General features: G+C 40.0%; 1 protein-coding gene across 10 annotated transcripts in view; it reads right to left on the bottom strand.

The window, feature by feature from the left end:
- Window positions 1–20153, bottom strand: part of CCDC68 (coiled-coil domain containing 68) — a 55793-nt gene that overhangs the window by 9502 nt on the left and 26138 nt on the right. For all 10 annotated transcript variants that reach the window (XM_001083248.5, XM_015122029.3, XM_077975051.1 and 7 more), the window contains exons 8-10: window positions 17414–17496; window positions 7930–8035; window positions 6572–6655 (exon numbers count right to left, since the gene is read on the bottom strand). In XM_001083248.5, coding sequence (XP_001083248.3) covers window positions 6572–6655; window positions 7930–8035; window positions 17414–17496 — 273 coding nt within the window. The remainder of the gene's footprint in view (window positions 1–6571; window positions 6656–7929; window positions 8036–17413; window positions 17497–20153) is intronic.

Genomic DNA, 20153 nt, shown 5'->3' with positions numbered 1-20153 from the left:
CTACAAGGTATTTTCTGAAATCCCACCTGATGGTTTGGAGTAAGTCAATGGTTTAGAGTCAGCCTTGGACTATGCCCCTTCTTAGCTCCCAGCATTTATCATGAATAATAACTCAAAGATGGAGCCAGTATCTTCACATGCAGTCATCATTTCACTGTGAAATTTCAAGAGTGAAGCTAAGTTTCGCCCGGGAAATGTACTTCAGATTTGATCAATTGATGGTGAAGATTTCCTCATGTAATGAATATAAATCTATTATACACTCCAAACAAGGGCAGGCACATATTATAGGCCAAGCATGTGCCTAGAAAAAAGTCCCTCTTTATAGTACTTTACACTTGACAAAGCAATTTGAAATGCAGTCTCTTGATGACAAGCACCATTGAAATGAAAATATTCTGTGACTGGTCAATTAGGTATAAGCTACTTAGGTTTTCCCCAGAAAAAACTCCCAGTTTCTCAACCAATTCAGTACCAAATAATATAAAAGCATAAGAGTTATTATGTTAGACTCTCTTTAATTTATTTTAAATTCCATGCTGATTTGTTTCATCTACCAGATTTAGGCATTTAGTCTTGATTCATAGACTTTTCTGATTTTTCCTTTAACTAGGACAGTATATGCATGAGTTTTATTTAAAAACTACAAATCACTGGCCAGAATATGCCTGCCATTATTATGGTTCCATCTAAGGATAGTTTATTGAAATAGTTTTCAAAAAGAATATAATTTTTTGCATACTTAATATTTTAGCAACACACTCCAGAATTAAATTTTAAGGATGATGGTGCTTATATAGAGTAGGGTAATCTTCAAAGTTTAGAAAATGCAGTAATTTCTGAAAATGCATTTCCTAAGGAGCAGGTCCTTAGTGAAGAAACTAGAAATGCAATAACTATAAGATGAGTGTCAGAGCTGTAAATTAAGATGATGAAAGATATGCAAAAACAGAAAGAAAGTAAATAATTTTGGTAGAGTTAAGCAGAAATTTTCTGGTGATATTTAAAACTGGTTAAGAAGAATTAAAGATTTTTTAAAAGATAGGGTTATATGAGTTAATGTTATTGCCTATAGGGAGGGGAAAAAAACTGCTAGGATAGAAAGACCAACACAGGAAAAAAGGATGTATTTCCATTACTTGAAAGCTAGAAGTAAAATAGAAGATATTTAATATAGTAACTGTGACAATGACTAAAATCAATGTAAAAGATTGCGCAAACTTAATGTTGTAACCATGTGTTTAAAAATATATTGGCTACACATATATATTTCACAAACATGTATACGCACACACACACACACAACACACACACACACACACATTTAATCACCCAGTGTATTAGTCTGTACTGACACTGCTAATAAAGATGTACCCAAGACTGGGTAATTTATAAAGGAAAGAGGTTTAATGGACTCACAGTTCCACATGGCTGGGGAAGCCTCATAATCACGGCCAGAAGGGAAAGGAGATGCAAAGACACATCTTACATGGAGGCAGGCAATAAAGAATGAGAACCAAGCAAAAGGGGTTTCTCCTTAAAACAACCATCAGATCTCATGAGACTTATTCACTACCACGAGAACAGTATGGAGGAAACTATCCCCAGGATTCAAAGATCTCCCACCAGGTCCCTCCCACAACACGTGGGAATTATGGGAGCTACAATTCAAGATGAGGTTTGGGTGAAGACACAGCCAAACCATATCACCCAGATACAGAGATAGGCAGATATTGATGGGCAGGCATGTGCTGCAAAGTTAAGCAGACTCAAATGCAGGTTCTGCCACCTGCTCCCTGAGTGATTTTAAACAAATTGCTTCACTTCTCAGACCCTCAGTTTTGTCACTTGCAAAATGTAGTCAATAATAGCTCTCTTGGAGCAGCTTTGAGGATTAAAGAAAACAAAATATGTAGCATGACTAAACAGAGACAAATGATTTTAGCATGAATGAGAAAGTGGTGCTGTCTTTATGGTTTAAAAAGTCGATGTGTTTAAAGGGTTGTTCAAGCTCTGATGATCATTTTTCATAAACTGAATAAGTCCCTTCTGTTATTTCAGGAATTCCAAAATGGGCAGTGGCCTTAAATTTGCAGTGCAAGACAGTGTACTCCTATACATTTTATTCTAGTTTAAAAGCTTTATAACAAGCCATTCACCGGGAATAGGATAGAAATGTATTCACTATGAGGCTGGGTGAAGTGGTTCACACTTGTAATCCCAGCACTTTGGGAGGCCAAGTCAGGAGGATCACTTGAGCCCAGGAGTTTGAAACTAGCCCTGGCAACACAGTGAAACTCTGTCTCTACAATTTTTTTTTTTTTAATTAGCCAGGCATGGTGGTGTGCGCCTGTATTCCCAGCTACACAGAAGGCTGAGGTGGGAGGATTGCTTGAGCCTGGGAAGTTGAGGCTGTAGTGAGTCATGATCACGCCACGGCACTCTAGCCTAGGCAACAGAGTGAGACCCTGTCCCTAAAAAACATATAACAAAATAAAAATAAAATAAAATAAATGGAATCACTATGGCTCAAAGTCACTGTATTTAGGTATTTGGATACCTGGTCCAACATCACATGCTCAGAGATGCCCTCCCTAATCCCTGTTGCTCTATGACTCCCCACACTCTTCCACTCGTCCTCAGAGAACTTGGCCCTTCCTGAGCAAGCTGTAAACTTGCTTGTTTATGTATTTATTGTCTGTTTCCTCAAAGTATAAGTAAGATGAAGTCAGGGACAATCTGTCACATTCACGGCCATACACCCAGCACTTAGAACATTTCCTGACACACCATAAACACACAAAAAATCTGTTGAATAAGTAAGTAAATATGGCTTGGACTTTTTAAAGCTCAGATGGGCAAATAACATCCATTGCTGTGAAGGAAAGATTTACCTATTGAAGAAAATAAATATTGAGAACATAAAGTCACTCCTCAGATACTGTTATTACTGGAAGCCTTTTTTTATACAAGTGTTAGAAAACACTGGCTTGAGTCTGGGCACAATGGCTCACACCTATAATCCCAGCACCATGGGAGGCCAAGACAAGCGGATCACCTGAGGTCAGGAGTTCTAGACCAGCCTGGCCAACATGGTGAAACCTTGTCTCCACTAAAAACAAAAATTAGTCAGGCGTGGTGGTGGGCACTTGTAATCCCATCTATTTGGGAGTGTGAGGTAGGAGAATTGCTTGAACCCGGGAGGCGGAGGCTGCAGTGAGCCGAGATTATGAGATCATGCCACTGCACTCCAGCCTGGCTGACAAAGTGAGACTCTGTCTCAAAAAAAAAAAAAAGAAAAGAAAAGAAAAGAAAAAAGAAAACACTGGCTTGGGTTGAGCTACATACAGAGAATCTAAGACAACACTGAGAGGTTCTGTCGCATTACTGTAGAGAGTCTGCCACAAACCAAGAAATTTCCATGAAAGGAGAGGGACACACATCTATTTCTGTGGCATAATTGCTGAATAGTCAGTAATTATTTGCTAACTTTTGGAATATACAAACAGAGTACAATGGAAACAAATACATCTTCCTTGTCTAACTGTTTAACCAACAGGCCAACTGGATAATGTACAGTATCTGGGTTAAGTTGTCAGTTTATTTAGGAAGATAAAATCCTCATTGGGAACAATATAAATAAATAGGCATAACTAAAGAACACAAAATTGAATTAGAAGCAGTAGTACCACTGACACCTTGACTTTGTGACAAGAATGGGCACTTAATTAGATATGAGCAGAGCCCAGAACCATATGAAGTGAAAGATCTGAGAATGATGCCAACCCTAAAACAACCTCTCCATAAAACATATTACAGATGTACAATAATTAAAGCAGTAAGCTATTGGAGTCAAAATAGGCTGATTTGCTGTTGGAACAGTTTCAATAAGAATTTAGTCCAGAAATTCACTCACTAGCCAGTAAGTTCCAGGGAGCAGGACTCATGTCTATTTTGTTCAACATTGTTTTCCGGAATTTAGTGCCTATATCGTAGTAGCCACTCAATAATTAAGTGTAGAAGTAATTACATAATTAGTGATGTGGAAAAATGAATAAAATGAATGAAAGTTTAAAAACGAAAATTCAATAGGCACAGTGCAGTGCCATATATATTCTATAGTTAGTATGTACACACAGGTATATAACAGGCACATAGATTCCCACAAAACATAGATATACCCAACTATGCTGATTTAGTATTCAGGGATGGTACTTTTATCAGTGATTTTCTTGTTCTAGTTGCTTATCCATTATGTCCCAACTTATATGGAATAAATGAATGTTAGTCACATAAAAAATACAAGAAATAGGCCAGGCATGGTGGCTCATGTCTGTAATCCCAGCACCTTGGGAGGCCAAGGTGGGCAGATCGCTTGAGGTCAGGAGTTTGAGACCAGCCTGGCCAACGTGGTGTAAACCCATCTCCCCTAAAAATACAAAAATTAGCCAGGTGACATGGTGTGCACCTGTAATCCCAGCTACTCGGGAGGCTGAGGTAGGAGAATCGCTTGAACCTAGGAGGCAGAGGTTGCTGTGAGCCGAGATCATGCCACTGCACTCCAGCCTAAGTGACAGAGTGAGACCCTGTTTAAAAAAATATATATATGAAATATATAATATATTGCTATATGTAATAATATAAGAAAAAATATTTTATCAAGTAACATTTGCCAAAAAGCCACTAAGAAAGGCTGTGAAGAAATGTCTTTAGAGAACATTTCATACAAGGAGGCTTCACTGTGACATGAATCACATAATCTGAAGGTCCGCTGATATAAATTAGCCAGCTATTACTGGGCACTTGAGTGAACACTAGTTTTGAGCCAATTATTCCACAATCAAGGCATTTTTAGCTGCACAGAGCTGAGAGCAGTGTGTTAATCAGTCCCATACAGCCTGAAGAGGGCGAGAGTCTAAGGAGAGTGTGAGCTTCAGTGAGGTCTATCCTCAAAACCAAAAGAGAACAGTTGTCTGCTGGGAAGGTAGAAATGGAAAATGAGGCTACAAAAATTAACATGTAAAAAACTATTATTAGGATTATCTTCTGTTTGGGGAAAGCGGAAAGAACATGGTAGTGGAAGGAACAGTTCCAAAAGATGATAAGGCCTCCAGTGGGAAGTCAGAACATCTCCACAGTCCACAGGACTGGGCAACATTAACATTGGCAGGTGACAATTAGCAGAAAATCAAAATACTGAGGGATGGAGGAGAACAGGTCCCCAGCTCCAGGCAGTGGGTGATGAGCCATTTGACAGAGACAGAAGCAGAGACACGGCAAGAAACGGAGTGAGGTGGAAGTGCTGTGGGGTCTTCAGAGGAACTCCAACCTTGGCAGGGACTTCACTGCACTTCCTGCAAGGCAGCGGCATCGCCAGCCGAGGACGGCAGCTGAGTGCCAGCAAAGGGATTGATATGGTTTGGCTCTGTGTCCTCACCCAAATCTCACCTTGAATTGTAATAATCCTCATGTGTCAAGGGCAGGGCCAGGTGGAGATCATTGAATCACGGCAGCAGTTTCCCCCATACTGTTCTCATGATAGTGAGTGAGTTCTCACAAGATCTGATGGTTTTATAAGCATCTGGCATTTCCCCTACTGACACTTCTCTTGCCTGCTGCTACGCAAGCCATGGCTTCCACCTTCCGCCATGCCATGATTGTGAAGACTCCCCAGCCATGTGGAACTGTGAGTCCACTAAACCTCTTTTTCTTTATAAGTTACCCAGTCTTGGGTATGTCTTTATTAGCAGCCTGAGAACAGACTAATACAGGGGTCCTGAGGAAAGGGGGAGTGAGTGGGAGGGAAGAAAAGCATGTCTCATCCCAGGACATTAGGATATATTGTGCTCAGTTTTAAAACACTGAAAAGCAAGACAATTATAACAGGCTTCTAGAAGCAGGTAATCCTGGAGGCAAAGCTGGGAGGCCAGGATGGATACGAATGAAGAAAGGAGGAAAGAGGACATCTCAAGCCAGGAAAGGATTATGTGTACTAACAAAGGCAGGAGACAGGAAGCCTGGCCATCTGACTAGAGTGAAATTTACACAAGAGTGTACTTGAGCAAGCCTCTGATTCGAGCCCATATCAAGAGAGGTTATCATCTGTCTCTCCATTACAGCGAATATTCTGGAAAATCTGAATGAACTTTTAATAATAATTTAATAATATTTATTTAATATTTAACATTAATAATGCTAATAATTTAATAACATAATACAATCTTTTAAACACTTCATAATTTAACAATCATTAAATTGTCCATCCTTTTTTCCATAGCGCTAATTTCTTATGCATAGAATATGCACAGACACACTCACAAAATGACACTTGGATACACACAGAGACACACGCACATACACTTAGACATAGACAAAGCACACACAATCACACAGACACTCACACGCCCGCTCCCAAACAGAAATACTAGTAGTGTTATACAGGCATACAATTGCATACTTTCATACATAGGCTCACTGATACTGATACCCTTGCACGCACAGATACACACACACACGCACACATGCACACTAACACCTTCACAACAAAATGTAAGATAGGTTCCCTCCTTACCTGGGCTTCAAGTATGTTAACCTTTTCTTTGAGATTTTCAATTCTTTTGTCTTGTTCTTTTAAATTATTTTTTAATCCTTCCATCTAATAATTAGAAAACACAATAGGAAAAACCTTGTCAGACCACAGGAAATAGTTACTTAAGTCAGAAATTGTATGGATTTCTGAAGTCAAAAGATGTTCATCAAATTTAAAAAAAATTAAATCCCACAGCATTAGCAGACTCAGCAGGCAACAGAAAGTAGCAGGCCAAATTGACACCTGGGGCTGAAAGCCCTCAGCTGGTGCCGTGATTCGCTTTAATCTTTGGATAACCTGTTTAAACCAAGTTCAGCAGGAGTGCATCCTATGAAAGCAGCACTGGCCGCCCTTCTGCGTCTCAGCAACTTGATGTTCTCATCCTGCAGATGCAGCTGCTGGTGGACAGGATGCAAGGCCACTGCCTGGTGTGCAGAGGCTCCCTGCGGTAGAGATTTGTCAAGCAGCAGCATAATAAGGTGAACCTGCTTTGCCAAGAGGCAATGTGGAGTCAGGAGGTGGGGTGACGAGATTCAAAGCGGTGAAAGAAGAGAGGGGACACATGGATTCTAAGACCAACTTTGGCACGACTAGCTGTCATTAAACTGCTCTATAAAAAGAGGGTGTGGGGTGCGCCCAAAGTCCCTCCTGGCTCTCAAATTCCACTACTCAATTATATGGCCTTTTAGTGAGGTCATAGCCAAGCAAGCACAAATGCTGTATCTGTGTCAGGAAGGCTCTGGAGTTATTTGGGAGGACTTCTATTTGGTAGTAAAGTAATTGAATAGAAGTCTGATTTTAAATTTTAAAACAGACCCCCAAAACCAGATCAATGCATATCTTGAAGTAGATTTTAAATACACACTCCACCATCTAGCTGGCTGCTACCACAGTTGCCTCTACTTTGCCACCTGTCAGGCTGCTCCCAGAGAAGAAGGGCCAGGCTACACCGGTACCCTAAATCATCTCCTAAATAAATTATGAGGTTATGAAAATAGATCATTTCATGCTCAAGGAAGGGCTGAATCTCCTGACCTGTGAAATTGTCTAAAGACCAGTGTACATTATTTGGCTCAGAATACTTTTAGAAAATCACCGAAACATCTAAAAAATAGTTACATATAATTTTCCAAGCTATCTTCATTGACAGTATTACAGGTGTTGGTGTTACAAACAAGAGAGGTCATTGGAAACAGAGCCATATTGCATGAGAAACAAAAAAGGATATGTCAGTAGGAAGAGAAATCTCATTGCTTCGAAAGTCCAGTCAAGCCACTCATATTTGGGCTCCACACCATAAACATATTGTTTACCAGATAAATACAGTTGATTAAACTGACCTTCTGGATGATACTGCGCAGGTTCTGATGTTGGGAGTGAATCACGAACTGCAGATGAGAGATCTGCTCCTGGAGAATGGAAATCTCCCTCTGAAGATCCTGGCAACTGGGAACACAAAGGAAAAAAGAGCAAGAGAAAATGATTGGCTCACACGTTCCATAGCTTGCCCTTACTGCTAGCCCTCCTCCACACCACACTACTACTGGGGATCAGGTAGGTAAGACCCCAGGGCTCCATTATGCCACACAGGACACACTGAAGATAAATAGCTATGAAGTGGGTTCTGATTTGTTTGGATTTGACTTGAATGAGAATATCAATTCATGTCAAAAGTTCCTTTCTGACCATCTGTGACTCTTCTAGCAGGTAGTGGAATCAAGTTGTATTCAGTATGATAAAGCACTTATATGCTAAATTGCCTTGTCTGAGCACCCACAGACTTGGCACCCATCAAACTTCACAGACAATTGCATGGCAATAGCAGAGTCAGAACATGGGAGCAGAAAGGGAGATTTTATCTATTAATATATTTATAAGAAACCAATTTCTAATGATTTGGGCTTAGCATATGTTGTAGATTGTCTGTGATTGTCTTTTTTTATTTTTTATTTTTTGGCTTCCTACTTTTGGTAATTCTACTATTGGTCCATAGGGAAAGGGAGAAAAAAAAAGAGAAGAAAGGAAGAAATTAAATTCCAGCAAATATTTTTGAGTCCACATCAACCATTATGGGAAAAAAAAGTCAATTTTGAACTTAGATTATTTATACTTTCCCAAAGCTCCATTCAGGTAACTGGAATTGGTTATACTGTTTTGGCTATTTCTCTACTTGCTACTATTATTAGAGTTATGAAGCCACATACATTGTGACAACACTAACAAGCTTAGAAGCATTGTGACCTCAGAGAAGTCACTTGGCCTTTGCTCTTATCCAGTGTCATCCCAATTCTGTTTCCTTTTTTCATTTGTTGTTGTTGTTGGTGGTGGTGGTGGTTTGTTTTTTTTTCAGACAGAGTCTTACTCTGTCACCCAGGCTGGATTGTAGTGAGGTGATCTTGGCTCACCACAACCACCACCTCTGGGCTCTAGCGATTCTCACAGCTGGGACTACAACCATGTGCCACCACACCTGGCTAATTTTTGTATTTTTAGTAGAGACAGAGTTTCACCATTTTGGCCAGGCTGGTCTTCAACTCCTGACCTCAGGTGATCCACCTGCCTCAGCCTCTACGTGTATCACAAAGATGGTGGAAATTCATAAGATACTATACAGCATGTTCTAATTAAAAAAAGGAGTTATCAGTTTCCATTTTGTTTCATATAATGGACTAAAACATTGTTTCAGAGAAATGCACATCTAAACCACTATAAGATACCATCTCATAGCAGTCATAATGGCTATTATTAAAAAGTAAAAAAATAACAGATGTTGGCCAGGATGCAGAGAAAAGAGAATGCTTTTACACGGTTCGTGGGAATGTAAATTAGTTCAGCCACTTTGGAAAGCAGTTTGGACATTTCTCAAAGGGGTAAAAACAGAACTACCAGTCAACCCAGCAATTCCATTACTGGGTATATACGCAAAGGAAACCCAATCATTCTACCAAAAAGATACGTATACTCGTATGTCCATCACAGCAGTATTCATGAGAGCAAAGACATATAAACAACCTAGGTGCCTATCAACAGTGGATTCAATACAGAAAATGTGTTACATATACACCCTGGAATACTTTGCAGCCATAAAAAAGAATGAAATTGTGTCTTTTGCAGCAACGTGGATGCAACTGAAGGTCATCATCCTAAGTGAATTAAGGCATAAAAAGAAAATCAAATACTGCACAATTCCACTTATAAGTGGGAGCTAAACACTGGGTAAACACAAACTTAAAGAAGGAAACAATAGATGCTGTGGACAACTAGAGGTGGAAAGAATGGAGGAGAAAGGGTTGAAAAACTACCTACTGAATACTATGCCTTGCTACCTAGGTGACAGATTTAACAGTAGCCCAAACCTCAGCATCAGGCAATATACCCATATAACAAACTTGCACATGTACCCCCGCAGGTAAAGTAAAAGTTGAAATTAAAACAAAAAAAGGAAGCTTTATTTTAATTGGTCCAATAGAGTCCTGGAAAGAAAAACAAAAGAAATTTACAATTTATAATTATAAAATAAATTATTGTAAACTTCCAGGACTCTTGAAAGAGACAGGAGGGGAAGATAGGAGGATGTTTGGGAGTACAGGCACAAGAAATCTACAGGGAACAGGATGCCTAGGACATTGGTGAGGGGAGGGAAGCAAATGAGGGGCCTGAGAGAAGGATGCAGAGAACAAAAAGAGAAGGTACAAAATGATGGGGGAACAAGAACATGCATCAAGTGTGCTACTCTGTTTTAGATGATAATCAGAAACATGTCTGATTATCATACCTACACAACTAAATCTCACTGCAAAAGTCCATTTCCCTCCTCTTAATTAATACTACAAGCAACTATCAAATTAAGAAAAGCCATAAAAGAAATGTAGACTGTCAACACAGGCTGAAGGAAGATCACTAGTTCAGCTGTGCCGATATTTTATCTGCTTTTTATAACACGATCACTTAAAGGACCCCGTACCTGGCAGAAAGCCTTATCTTGGTCTTTCTCTCTTGGAGAGGGGCAGTAGGGAATCCAAACAACGTAAATGAGCAAGAAGTCCCTTGTTTTCCTTTCCACGGTCCATGGCAGGAAGTGTTTGAAAAGAAATAAGCTGATGCCTGATTCAGATGAAAACGCTTTGTGCCCATGTAATTTGAACTGGCAATGGCAGCAATACTGAGCTCTCACAGTATTTCCAAAATTCAAGTTCAGAGAATGGCTGCATCAGCACCAGCCTGTATTCACATTAGATTTCAGTTGTCCCTAGATTTGAGGTTCAGAGGCTTCTTGAGGCACGGGAGACTGACGAAATTTCAGGACCCCAGCGGGTGAGGCTCCAAACCCTAAGGATGTTGCGGGGAGATGGACGAGCTTTCCAAGGAGAGACCAGACTTTGGATGTCTGCAAACATTCCTAACAGACAGTGAGAAGGTTTACTGCCCACAGAGAATCTTCAGGGGCAGGATGTCTTCAGAAGTCCAGGGAGATTGGGAGCGTGCGAGGGGCAGGGCTGAGAAATCTGCAGATGTTGCTCAGAACCCTTGCAGGGTAGAATTGCTGCGAACATGCAGAGGATGGAGTAACTGAGGAGCCTCAGAAGAAAACCTCAGTTACTAGGAAAAGATGACTGGAGAATATAAAGATCAAAACAGGTCAGGCATGGTGGTTCACGTCTGTAACCCAAGCACTTTGGGAGGCCAAGGCGGGCAGATCACTTGAGGCCAGGAGTTCGAGACCAGCCTGGCCAACATGGCGAAACCCATCTCTAATAAAAATACAAAAATTATGCTGGGTGTGGTGACTCACACCTGTAATCCCAGCACTATGGGAGGCCAAGGTGGGTGGATCACTTGAGGTCAGGAGTTCGAGACCAACCTGGCCAACATGGTGAGACCCTGTCACTACTAAAAATAGAAAAATTAGCTGGGCGTGGTGGCGTGCACCTGTAATCCCAGCTACTGGGGAGGCTGAGGTACAAGAATCGCTTGAACCCAGGAGGTGGATGTTGCAATGAGGTGAGATTGCGCCACTGCAATCCAGCCTGGGCGACAGAGCGAGATTCCGTCTAAAAAAATATAAAAAATCAAAACACAGAGGGCAAACAGAAATTGGGTCCATAGCTGGTGCTAAAATTCAAAATTGCTCCAGCAAGGATAGTGAAAGAAGAAAAGATAAAAATAACAGAAAGAGCAGCTATGACCCACTTAATGGTCAGACTCAGGACTTTCCTGGGAAGTAATGAGAAAGAGCTTAAGACACCTTGCAGAGGCAAGCTAGCTGTGAATATGCACGAAATATAAAAATACTGTAAGCTCTTAAAGGTGAGTATTTAAAATGGTTCTCTTTGTGTCCCATGACCTAGAACCTTGGAACCATTGGGAAAAAAAGATGGCTTGAGATACGGGGAACAGATGTTATTATTTTTCTATCAAAAATACCAAGCTCAGAAAACTTTCCCATGTACCCCTTGAAGATATTACCATAAAGTTCACTGTGGAAAAAAAACACCAAAAACTTGAAATTGGCCTCAAAGTAGAAGAAAAATATTTCTAGAAGCACTCTTGAAAACACAAGGCCTTGAGGCTTCACTTATTTCCATTAATACGCTAAAACAGTGACTAAAGGAAATTGCAGAAAATCTCTATTAGGATTGTCCAATAAGCATGAAGCCTAGTCATCCATTTAAGACCTTTAAATGTAAAAATATATCTAAGTAAGCTGCCACTTGATCCTCTTTTGAGCTTTGCTGTTTATCTTTCTGTTAAAGCACTTTTCTTTTCTTTTCTTTTCTTTTTGAGACAAAGTCTCACTCTGTCGCCTAGCGGCACAATCTCGGCTCACTGCAACCTCTGCCTCCTGGGTATAAGTGATTCTCCTGCCTCAGTCTCCTGAGTAGCTGGCATTACAGGCTCCCACCACCACGCCCAGCTAATTTTTGTATTTTTAGTGGAGACGAGATTTCACCATGTTGGCCAGACTGGTCTCGAACTCCTGACCTCAAGTGATCTGCCTGCCTCAGGCTCCCAAAGTGCTGGGATTACAGGCGTGAACCACTGCACCCAGCCCAGTCTTAATAAAGAGGTACACAAGCAAAACTGGAGGAAGAAAACATAAGGAAGGGTCAAGTCTAAAAAAAGGAGGCAAATGTCCGTATCCAGGATTCCTGCTCTGCTTTCTGATGTCTCAACATAATTTTTGACCATGTTTTCCTCTACAATGCAACTGAATAAAGATATAAAGCAAATGTGGAAATTAAAGCAGAACTGAAAAGCTTTGGCTTCTAAGAAAATGTAGAAGACATGCTTTTCCCCATTCTTTCCACTAAGTACAACTAAAAGCCCTGGATATTGTATATGAAAAAAAAACACAAGAAGACTCTGAACAGTGGAGAGAAGAAGGCAGACTGGCTCCAGAACCTGGGATCCAAGAAATGACACAATGGTGAATCTTCTGGGGTTTCTTTTTATCTCACACATCCCAGACTTGGAGCTGGAAAAAAACAGCAGCCTGGAATGCCAATGGGGGCAAGCAAAAAAAAAAAAAAAAAAAGCCCCAACAAAAGGAGAAGAGAATCTCTGCCCTACCCTTTTGAGGGAGGGAATTGAGGATTCTCTCTCAATTCATCACTGAAGGAGGGGGAAGAGACAACTATTTCTGGTTCACTTCCTGTTAGATTCCTTAGCATTCAAGAAGAGAAGTCAATCCTATCTTTAACTGCAGAAATGTGAAAAGAAATTACTTTGCCTCTAATTAGCAACATGGGATGATCACAGAAGCCGCACCTGACAGGAAGCCCACCCTCAATTTCTGTACTCCCCAACGTCTCCCAAAGGGTTGGTGAAAAGAAAGTGAGTTCATGGAGAATTTTCTCTCCCTCCATTCCTCACGATACTCGAGAATCTATCTTTGGGTCAACTTATACCACAGAGGGTGGCATTACTGGATTTTCTCACAGTGCCCTCTGATCCTGTTATAGTGGCTTTTATTGGATTCTGTTGGCATCATGCTATTCTGTTTAGATGATGTTTTGAGGTAAGCCTTTGTGTTTATTACAAGGGGTAAGTTGAAAACATTATTCAGGGTTCTTTTTATGACCATACTCTGGCCTTATAGCTAGATTAGAAATAACTGAATGATTGCAAACACCTGATTGGTTTTAATCATGTGGAATTGTGACTCACAAAACTAATCATCATTTCCTGTTTGGGTTGGCTGCTGGAAAATTTAAAACTGAGTCAGTGGTCTCCTGTGAGCAAGTTTGTAGCATCCATGGGCCTAATTTTGTAAACAAACTTTATGGTATACCTATTATTTTATCTCCTTGTCCTCATTATCTAATTTTTTTCTAATTTAAGCAATCATATTATATTTTGCATAGTTTTTATAAATAACCTTAGATTTTCTTAAAAACTTCACAAAGGGCATGAATAGCCTGAGCATGGCCATATTTACACAGCCCAAGAATATAACACATTTCAGTCTTTATAAAGTACATTTATTACCAGGGATTCATATAGTAAGATGTTTATGAGAATGAAAATTCCAGAAGAAACCAAAAGAGCTAGGTGCTGAGACAAAGAAAGTAAAAGCAGCAATGAAAGCCATGTTGCAGGCTCCAAGAGGCTACTTCTGGGTACACTATAGATTTCAGAGGCATTGGAAATATGAATAGCCCTACATAGAAATCCCACAGGATAGAGAAGATAGTGAGATTAGTGGCATCCTAGAGCTTCTTTGAAGCTATAAAAGAATCTTACTACCATCTGTGGGGACTCATATTGCCTTCTATTTAGGATCCATTGTTTCTCTGGACTTCCATGAGTGTGAATATCACTGACTATGGGCCCCCCATGGAATAGAGAATAACTAGGGACCACAACCACAAGAACAGAAGAGGTCAGATTCCCATTCCCAGGCCAGACTAAGGGAAAGAATCAACTTGGATGTAGGTGTAGTCCTGTTTGCATTTCAACAAAATTCATGAATGTGTCTATTTTCCATAAAATTCTTCTTTATTATTATTTTCGTTGGTGGTACCAAAGGCGTGCCTTGAGAGAACACTCCCACCCCAAACTACCACAGATAAATGTACAATTTAGGTAGCAACCATATGCTTTGACATGCAACCTCAACTTCAAGGTCTCTTCTCCTCTAAGGAGTTTCCATTCCTAAGCGGCATCTATGTAAATATGGAAGGGCCAACACTGTTTATTTTTACAATCCCTATTAGTCTGTTCTCATGCTGCTATGAAAACATACCCAAGACTCGGTAATTTATAAAGGAAAGAGGTTTAGTTGATTCACAGTTCTGCGGGGCTGGGGAGGCCTCAGGAAACTTCCAGTCATGTTGGAAGGAGAAGTAAACATGTCCTTCTTCCCATGGCGGGCCAAAACCATGCAGCAAGAAATGCCAAGCAAAAAGAGGAAAAGCCCCTTATAAAGCCATCAGAACTTGTGAGAACTCACGAGAACAGCAGCATTGGGCTAACCGCCCCCATGATTCAATTACCTCCCACCAGGTTTCTCCCATGACACATAGGGATTATGGGAACTACAATTCAAGATTCTCATCTTTTTGGGTAGGGACACAGCCAAACCGTATCAATCCCAAATATGTTTCCCCAAAAGATAACTCTTAAAAAGGCCTGCATATTTGTTTGTGATGTGGCAGGGCAGAGGGAAAAGTTGGAAAATGGTCTTTTGCTAATCGTTACTCAGAGGAATGAAGAACCCAGTTTGAGAGATCTTCAGAGGTTTCCAGAAATAAAAGAAAGATGGTCAAAATCTTTTACAGTAAAATGAGCACATGCTTTGCTATGTATGAGAATGTAGGAGCGAAAACTCCCAGCTCTATAACTTCTGAGAGATTGAGCAATCTTGCACAACTCAATTAGAATTTCAGCTCTTTCCTGGAAAGGTGAATGCAAGGATTAAAATAAAGAAGGTACCTGAGGTTATTCTGAAAACTGCAAAGCATTTTACCTATGTCAATTACCAGTAATGGTAATAGAAATATGGAGTCAACCTTATTTTTAAGAAGACAAATCTTTTTAACTTCTCTGTCTTCTTTTTATGACCCTATCTATCTAATCTTAACCTAACAGAAACCCTCTTTTTTGTGGTAGCTTAATCAAGTCTCTATTACTTCAACCAAAAGAGTCTGATTCCTACTGATTTCATTTTCTTGTCACTTCAGAAACTGAATGCCTCTACATAAAGCTCAAAGTAATAAGTAATCACAAATATGTGTGATACCCACAATCTATAAAAATTGCATAAGCCTGGATGTTGAAAAACCTTTCTAGAAACACCAAACATCCACTTTCCCCAAGAAATTTCTAAAACTTCCTTAGGAGCTTTTAAAGAATTCTTTATAATAACTGTTTATATAGAATAGAAGTGAAAGAATAGATCAGGTTGGTTTTTAAAAGAGCTACATTGTTGGCTCAAAGACGGACAATAGCCCTATCACCAATTTTTTAAAAACACATTTTTTAAAGGAAAAAAAATCAAACTTGGACGGCCTGAACTTTTAATGGAAGACACATACAAATCAGTAGTTCTGCTACAAGGAAAAGCTCTGCCTATTTAAGAAAAATATTAACTGAAGATTTACTTAGATTGAAGTTATGAATATCCATATGTAATTCCAAGACCTAAGGATACTTTCTGCAGTATTTCCTTCAATCTCTACAGAAATGTGCAGTGTTATAAAACTATCTTAGAAGTCCCCTGTTTTGGGCTACATGTTTGTCACAGGGAAGAAGCTAGGAAAATTAATAACTTATTGGAATCTTGTATGTTTCAAATGTGTGTGTGTGTGTGTGTAATTGCCAGGATCAGCCCATTTCTGGGCTTTGGCATATGTGGTCCAAAATGCAGGAATACAAGCCAGGCAGAAGGTACAACAGATGAGGACAGGTGGGAAAAAAGATAAAAAAGGAAAGGAAGCAGCACGGAGCCTGTAGGGGGGAAATCGAAAGACTGAGAAAGAGGGATGTCTGAGTACATATCATTGAATAAATGACATATCATTGAATTCTGTCCATAACAGTGCCTAATATCCTAGCAAACAATAGTTCTAGGATGACAAACTAAGATCTTGAAATTGATTTGACTTTGAACAATGTAATTATATCAGAACATACAATGATTGTGTTGGACTAGAATTTTTAAAAAATAAAGAAAAATCTCAGAAAATGTCTTATTATATGATTTATTACACGATAATACAGATACTTTTTCTAATAGCAGCTGAGTAGCACAGCGATTATGGCGATATCCACAAACCCACCCCCAGCATACTAAGGACTGTGACTGCTTGTAAACTGTGAGTATTTATAAGTCCAAAGAACTATGGATATTGTCCCTAGTATTTCCTTCACCCTACAGAATTAAGGAGTATCAGGAAACTATCTTAGAATTCCGCTTGTGGGCTGGCCAGTGCAATGTTAGCTGTAAAAGAAACTCATTAACTAAGACAGAAGCATCAGAGAATAAAGACCTCTCAAGCGTCCTCCTTAGCATAAACGGTAAACCAGGAGGTGCCAGGCTTACTCACTCATTCACTCTTCAGAAAGACTAAGCTTCCCGTGGGGTTCCCTGCACCCCCAATGGACTCTGCCCCCTGCTCCCAACTGCTCTGTGATTCCTCTGAGTTTGAGGAAGGGGAGGCATATAACTACATGACTGTTAATCCCAGGAATTCAACCTTCCTCCTGCACTGTCAGTCATCCTATTTCTTTGGGGGACAGAAGACCTTCTGTTCCCTCGCTGGCATACCAGTGGACAGGAAAGAAATCAGGAACTGCTTTTACTTAACAGGTAGCTTCGCAAACCTTTTTCCACATGTAGCACTGGATTTGAGTTGCAGTAGCTTGTTTTCCAAAGACAGTTTTCTTTCTAGTAGTGTTCTCTTTTCCTAGGAGAAAATGAGATACAAATGTTGCTGAACTACATGTGTATGTTTGGTAAGGCCTTCCTCTTGTCATACTAGAACTATGGCTTGAGCTAAAGAGTTAATTTCCCATGTGCTGTTACTCTTATCTTCAAGGAAACCTAGCTGAGTATTCTCCTGTGTGCTTTACACATAGTTCAACTATAGGCCAAAAATAATTGTCTTCACTCTCTCACCTGCCTGGAGGACTTCTTTTGCTCATCTTCCAAGGCATTGCCCATAGCCTGTTCAGTTCAACCTCTCCCACTCACCTCTCCCCATCCTACCACACATAAACAGCCAGCTCATCCCTTGCTAGACCCTGGCTCTCCCACCCTTACATCTGCTTCCCCTGCATTAGATTGAGTTGTTGGTATCCAAGGACACTAGATACCTCTAGGTACTACGTGTCATCTGTCAGAAGGTAGTAAAACAATAAACATATTTTTGATGAAGGATCAAGGCCACAAAGGATACAAATGCTTTCCAATTAGGATACAGGAGAAACTCAGATTGCAATTTTATGATGTTGGGAAAGAATATGTTTTAAAAAGATGCCTTAATTTGATTATTAAGCCAAAGCCTTTCCATTCAAAAGGAAAACAGAAAAGACCATGAAAAACGAAGCTGAGATGACTGTGTTCATTTTATATTTGATGGCACTCAGCTGAAAAAAGGAATTTGGTGCTTTGGCCTGACGGTTTAGGTTGCCAAGTTGGAAAGAATCAAGGGAGATTGAAAAGAGGCAGGAATTGGTATTGGCAACTTGGATGGAATTGACTGGAAGACGTGTGCTGAAACTATCTATAATGCTGTTTAAAATTACTTCCTGCTGCAGCATCTCAGTGAGTAGTACAAAACAAGGCAGTGCTGTCTAGCAGAAACATCACAAAGATTGTACGTAGGGACTTAACCTGGTTTCTAAATTTTGGCCAAGGTTTTCAACTCTCGGGCCTTACCAATGTTAAGAAAAATTAACCCAAACTTGGAAATAAAAACAATATACAGCACGCAGTTTTAATGTCATATTGGGTCATCGTTTAATTATCTGACCCAAGATTTATTTAATTCTCTCAGAGAATTTTCCTCTGTTCGCTTTTATTATTTATTATTTGATTAGAGCCCTGGGTCTGTGAAGTTGCATGTAAATTTGTAGATTTCTGTCTGGTAGAAGACATAATCCCAAAGGTTATGGTTTAATTGCCTTAAAGAATATTAACTGTTTTTTTAAATTTAATCTAGTAATCCTATACTATTTTCAATTTTTCTCCAAAATGCCTATAAATGACTAGTTTCTGAAAATATTTTATTTAAACCAGCTTTCTCATCTTACTGTTTCCCTCATTAATTAATGAGTTACAACATTTGACATGTATTCATTCTATATTCATTTGACTCATATTTGTATCTTCTGAGTGTTCCTAAAATGGGGATAATATTACCTACATTGAAATGTTGGGATGATAGAGATAATATATGTAAAAGAGATACAGGCTTCCTGGCACATATTTGGATCTCAATATATAATAATTGGAAGGCACTGGTTACTTCATATCTTATGTGTTCTGTATGCTTTTTCAAATTTTTCTTATAGTATTCTTTGCCACATAAAAATAGCCCTGGAGTTGCCCTAGCTGTGTTCAAATTATTTCTGAGGGATCACAGATTTCTTCCTTCCTTCCTTCCTTCCTTCCTTCCTTCCTTCCTTCCTTCCTTCCTTTCTTCTTTCTTTCTTTCTTTCATTCTTTCTTTCTTTCTTTCTCTCTCTCTCTCTCTCTCTCTCTCTCTCCCCGCCCCCCCTTTCTTTTTTTTTTTTTTTTTTTTTTTTTCAGAGTTTTGCTCTTGTTGCCCAGGCTGGAGTGCAGTGGTGCGATCCTGGCTCACTGCAACCTCTGCCTCCCAGGTCCAAGCAATTCTCCTGCCTCAGCCTCCCAAGTAGCTGGGATTAAAGACATGCGCCACCACGTCTGGCTAATTTTGTATTTTTAGTAGAGACGGGGTTTCTCCATGTTGGTCAGTCTAGTCTCGAACTCCCGACCTCAGGTGATCCACCCGCCTTGGCCTGCCAAAGTGCTGGGATTACAGGCACGAGCCACTGCGCCCGGCCCACAGATACATCTTACAAGCGTATGATGAGACTTGGATTGTCAAAAAACACACCACAGATAATGTATTTTGAATTTGTAGGGTGAGGGAAAATGGTGCCTAACAAATGTTTAATAGTCTTACTCTTGATTAATGGATTTTCATAAACAGGGGTCAAGGGAACCAGACAACCAGACAAGTAAATGCTCTCCCTTGGCCAGGCTCTGCCATCTAGCTTGGGTTCTTTTTGCCTCCTCTTTGACAACACAGAAAATCTCACCATACCAGATAGCACTTTTCAGGCAATGTCATCAGGAAAGGGAAAGGGAGTTCATAGCACCACACAGTGGGCAACCCACTATTCCCAGAGCCATACCTCCAGACAGCTCCAGGTTTCCCTCACCAGGCTGATCGGAGAAGGCACCAATTTCAATCATGGCCAAATGCTAACATCTAAATGTTTTGAAACCAACTCTATCATTTTTGTCCAGCATGAGAGAAGACGGGGGCATAACGGAAAGGGTTGTGATGTAGAAAGTGGAGGACTGTGGAACAGT

The sequence above is a fragment of the Macaca mulatta genome, chromosome 18, assembly GCF_049350105.2.
Source record: "Macaca mulatta isolate MMU2019108-1 chromosome 18, T2T-MMU8v2.0, whole genome shotgun sequence".
Lineage (NCBI taxonomy): Eukaryota > Metazoa > Chordata > Mammalia > Primates > Cercopithecidae > Macaca > Macaca mulatta.
The sequence above is the reverse complement of the archived record's forward strand: the minus strand, read 5'-3'. Positions and strand labels throughout refer to the sequence as shown.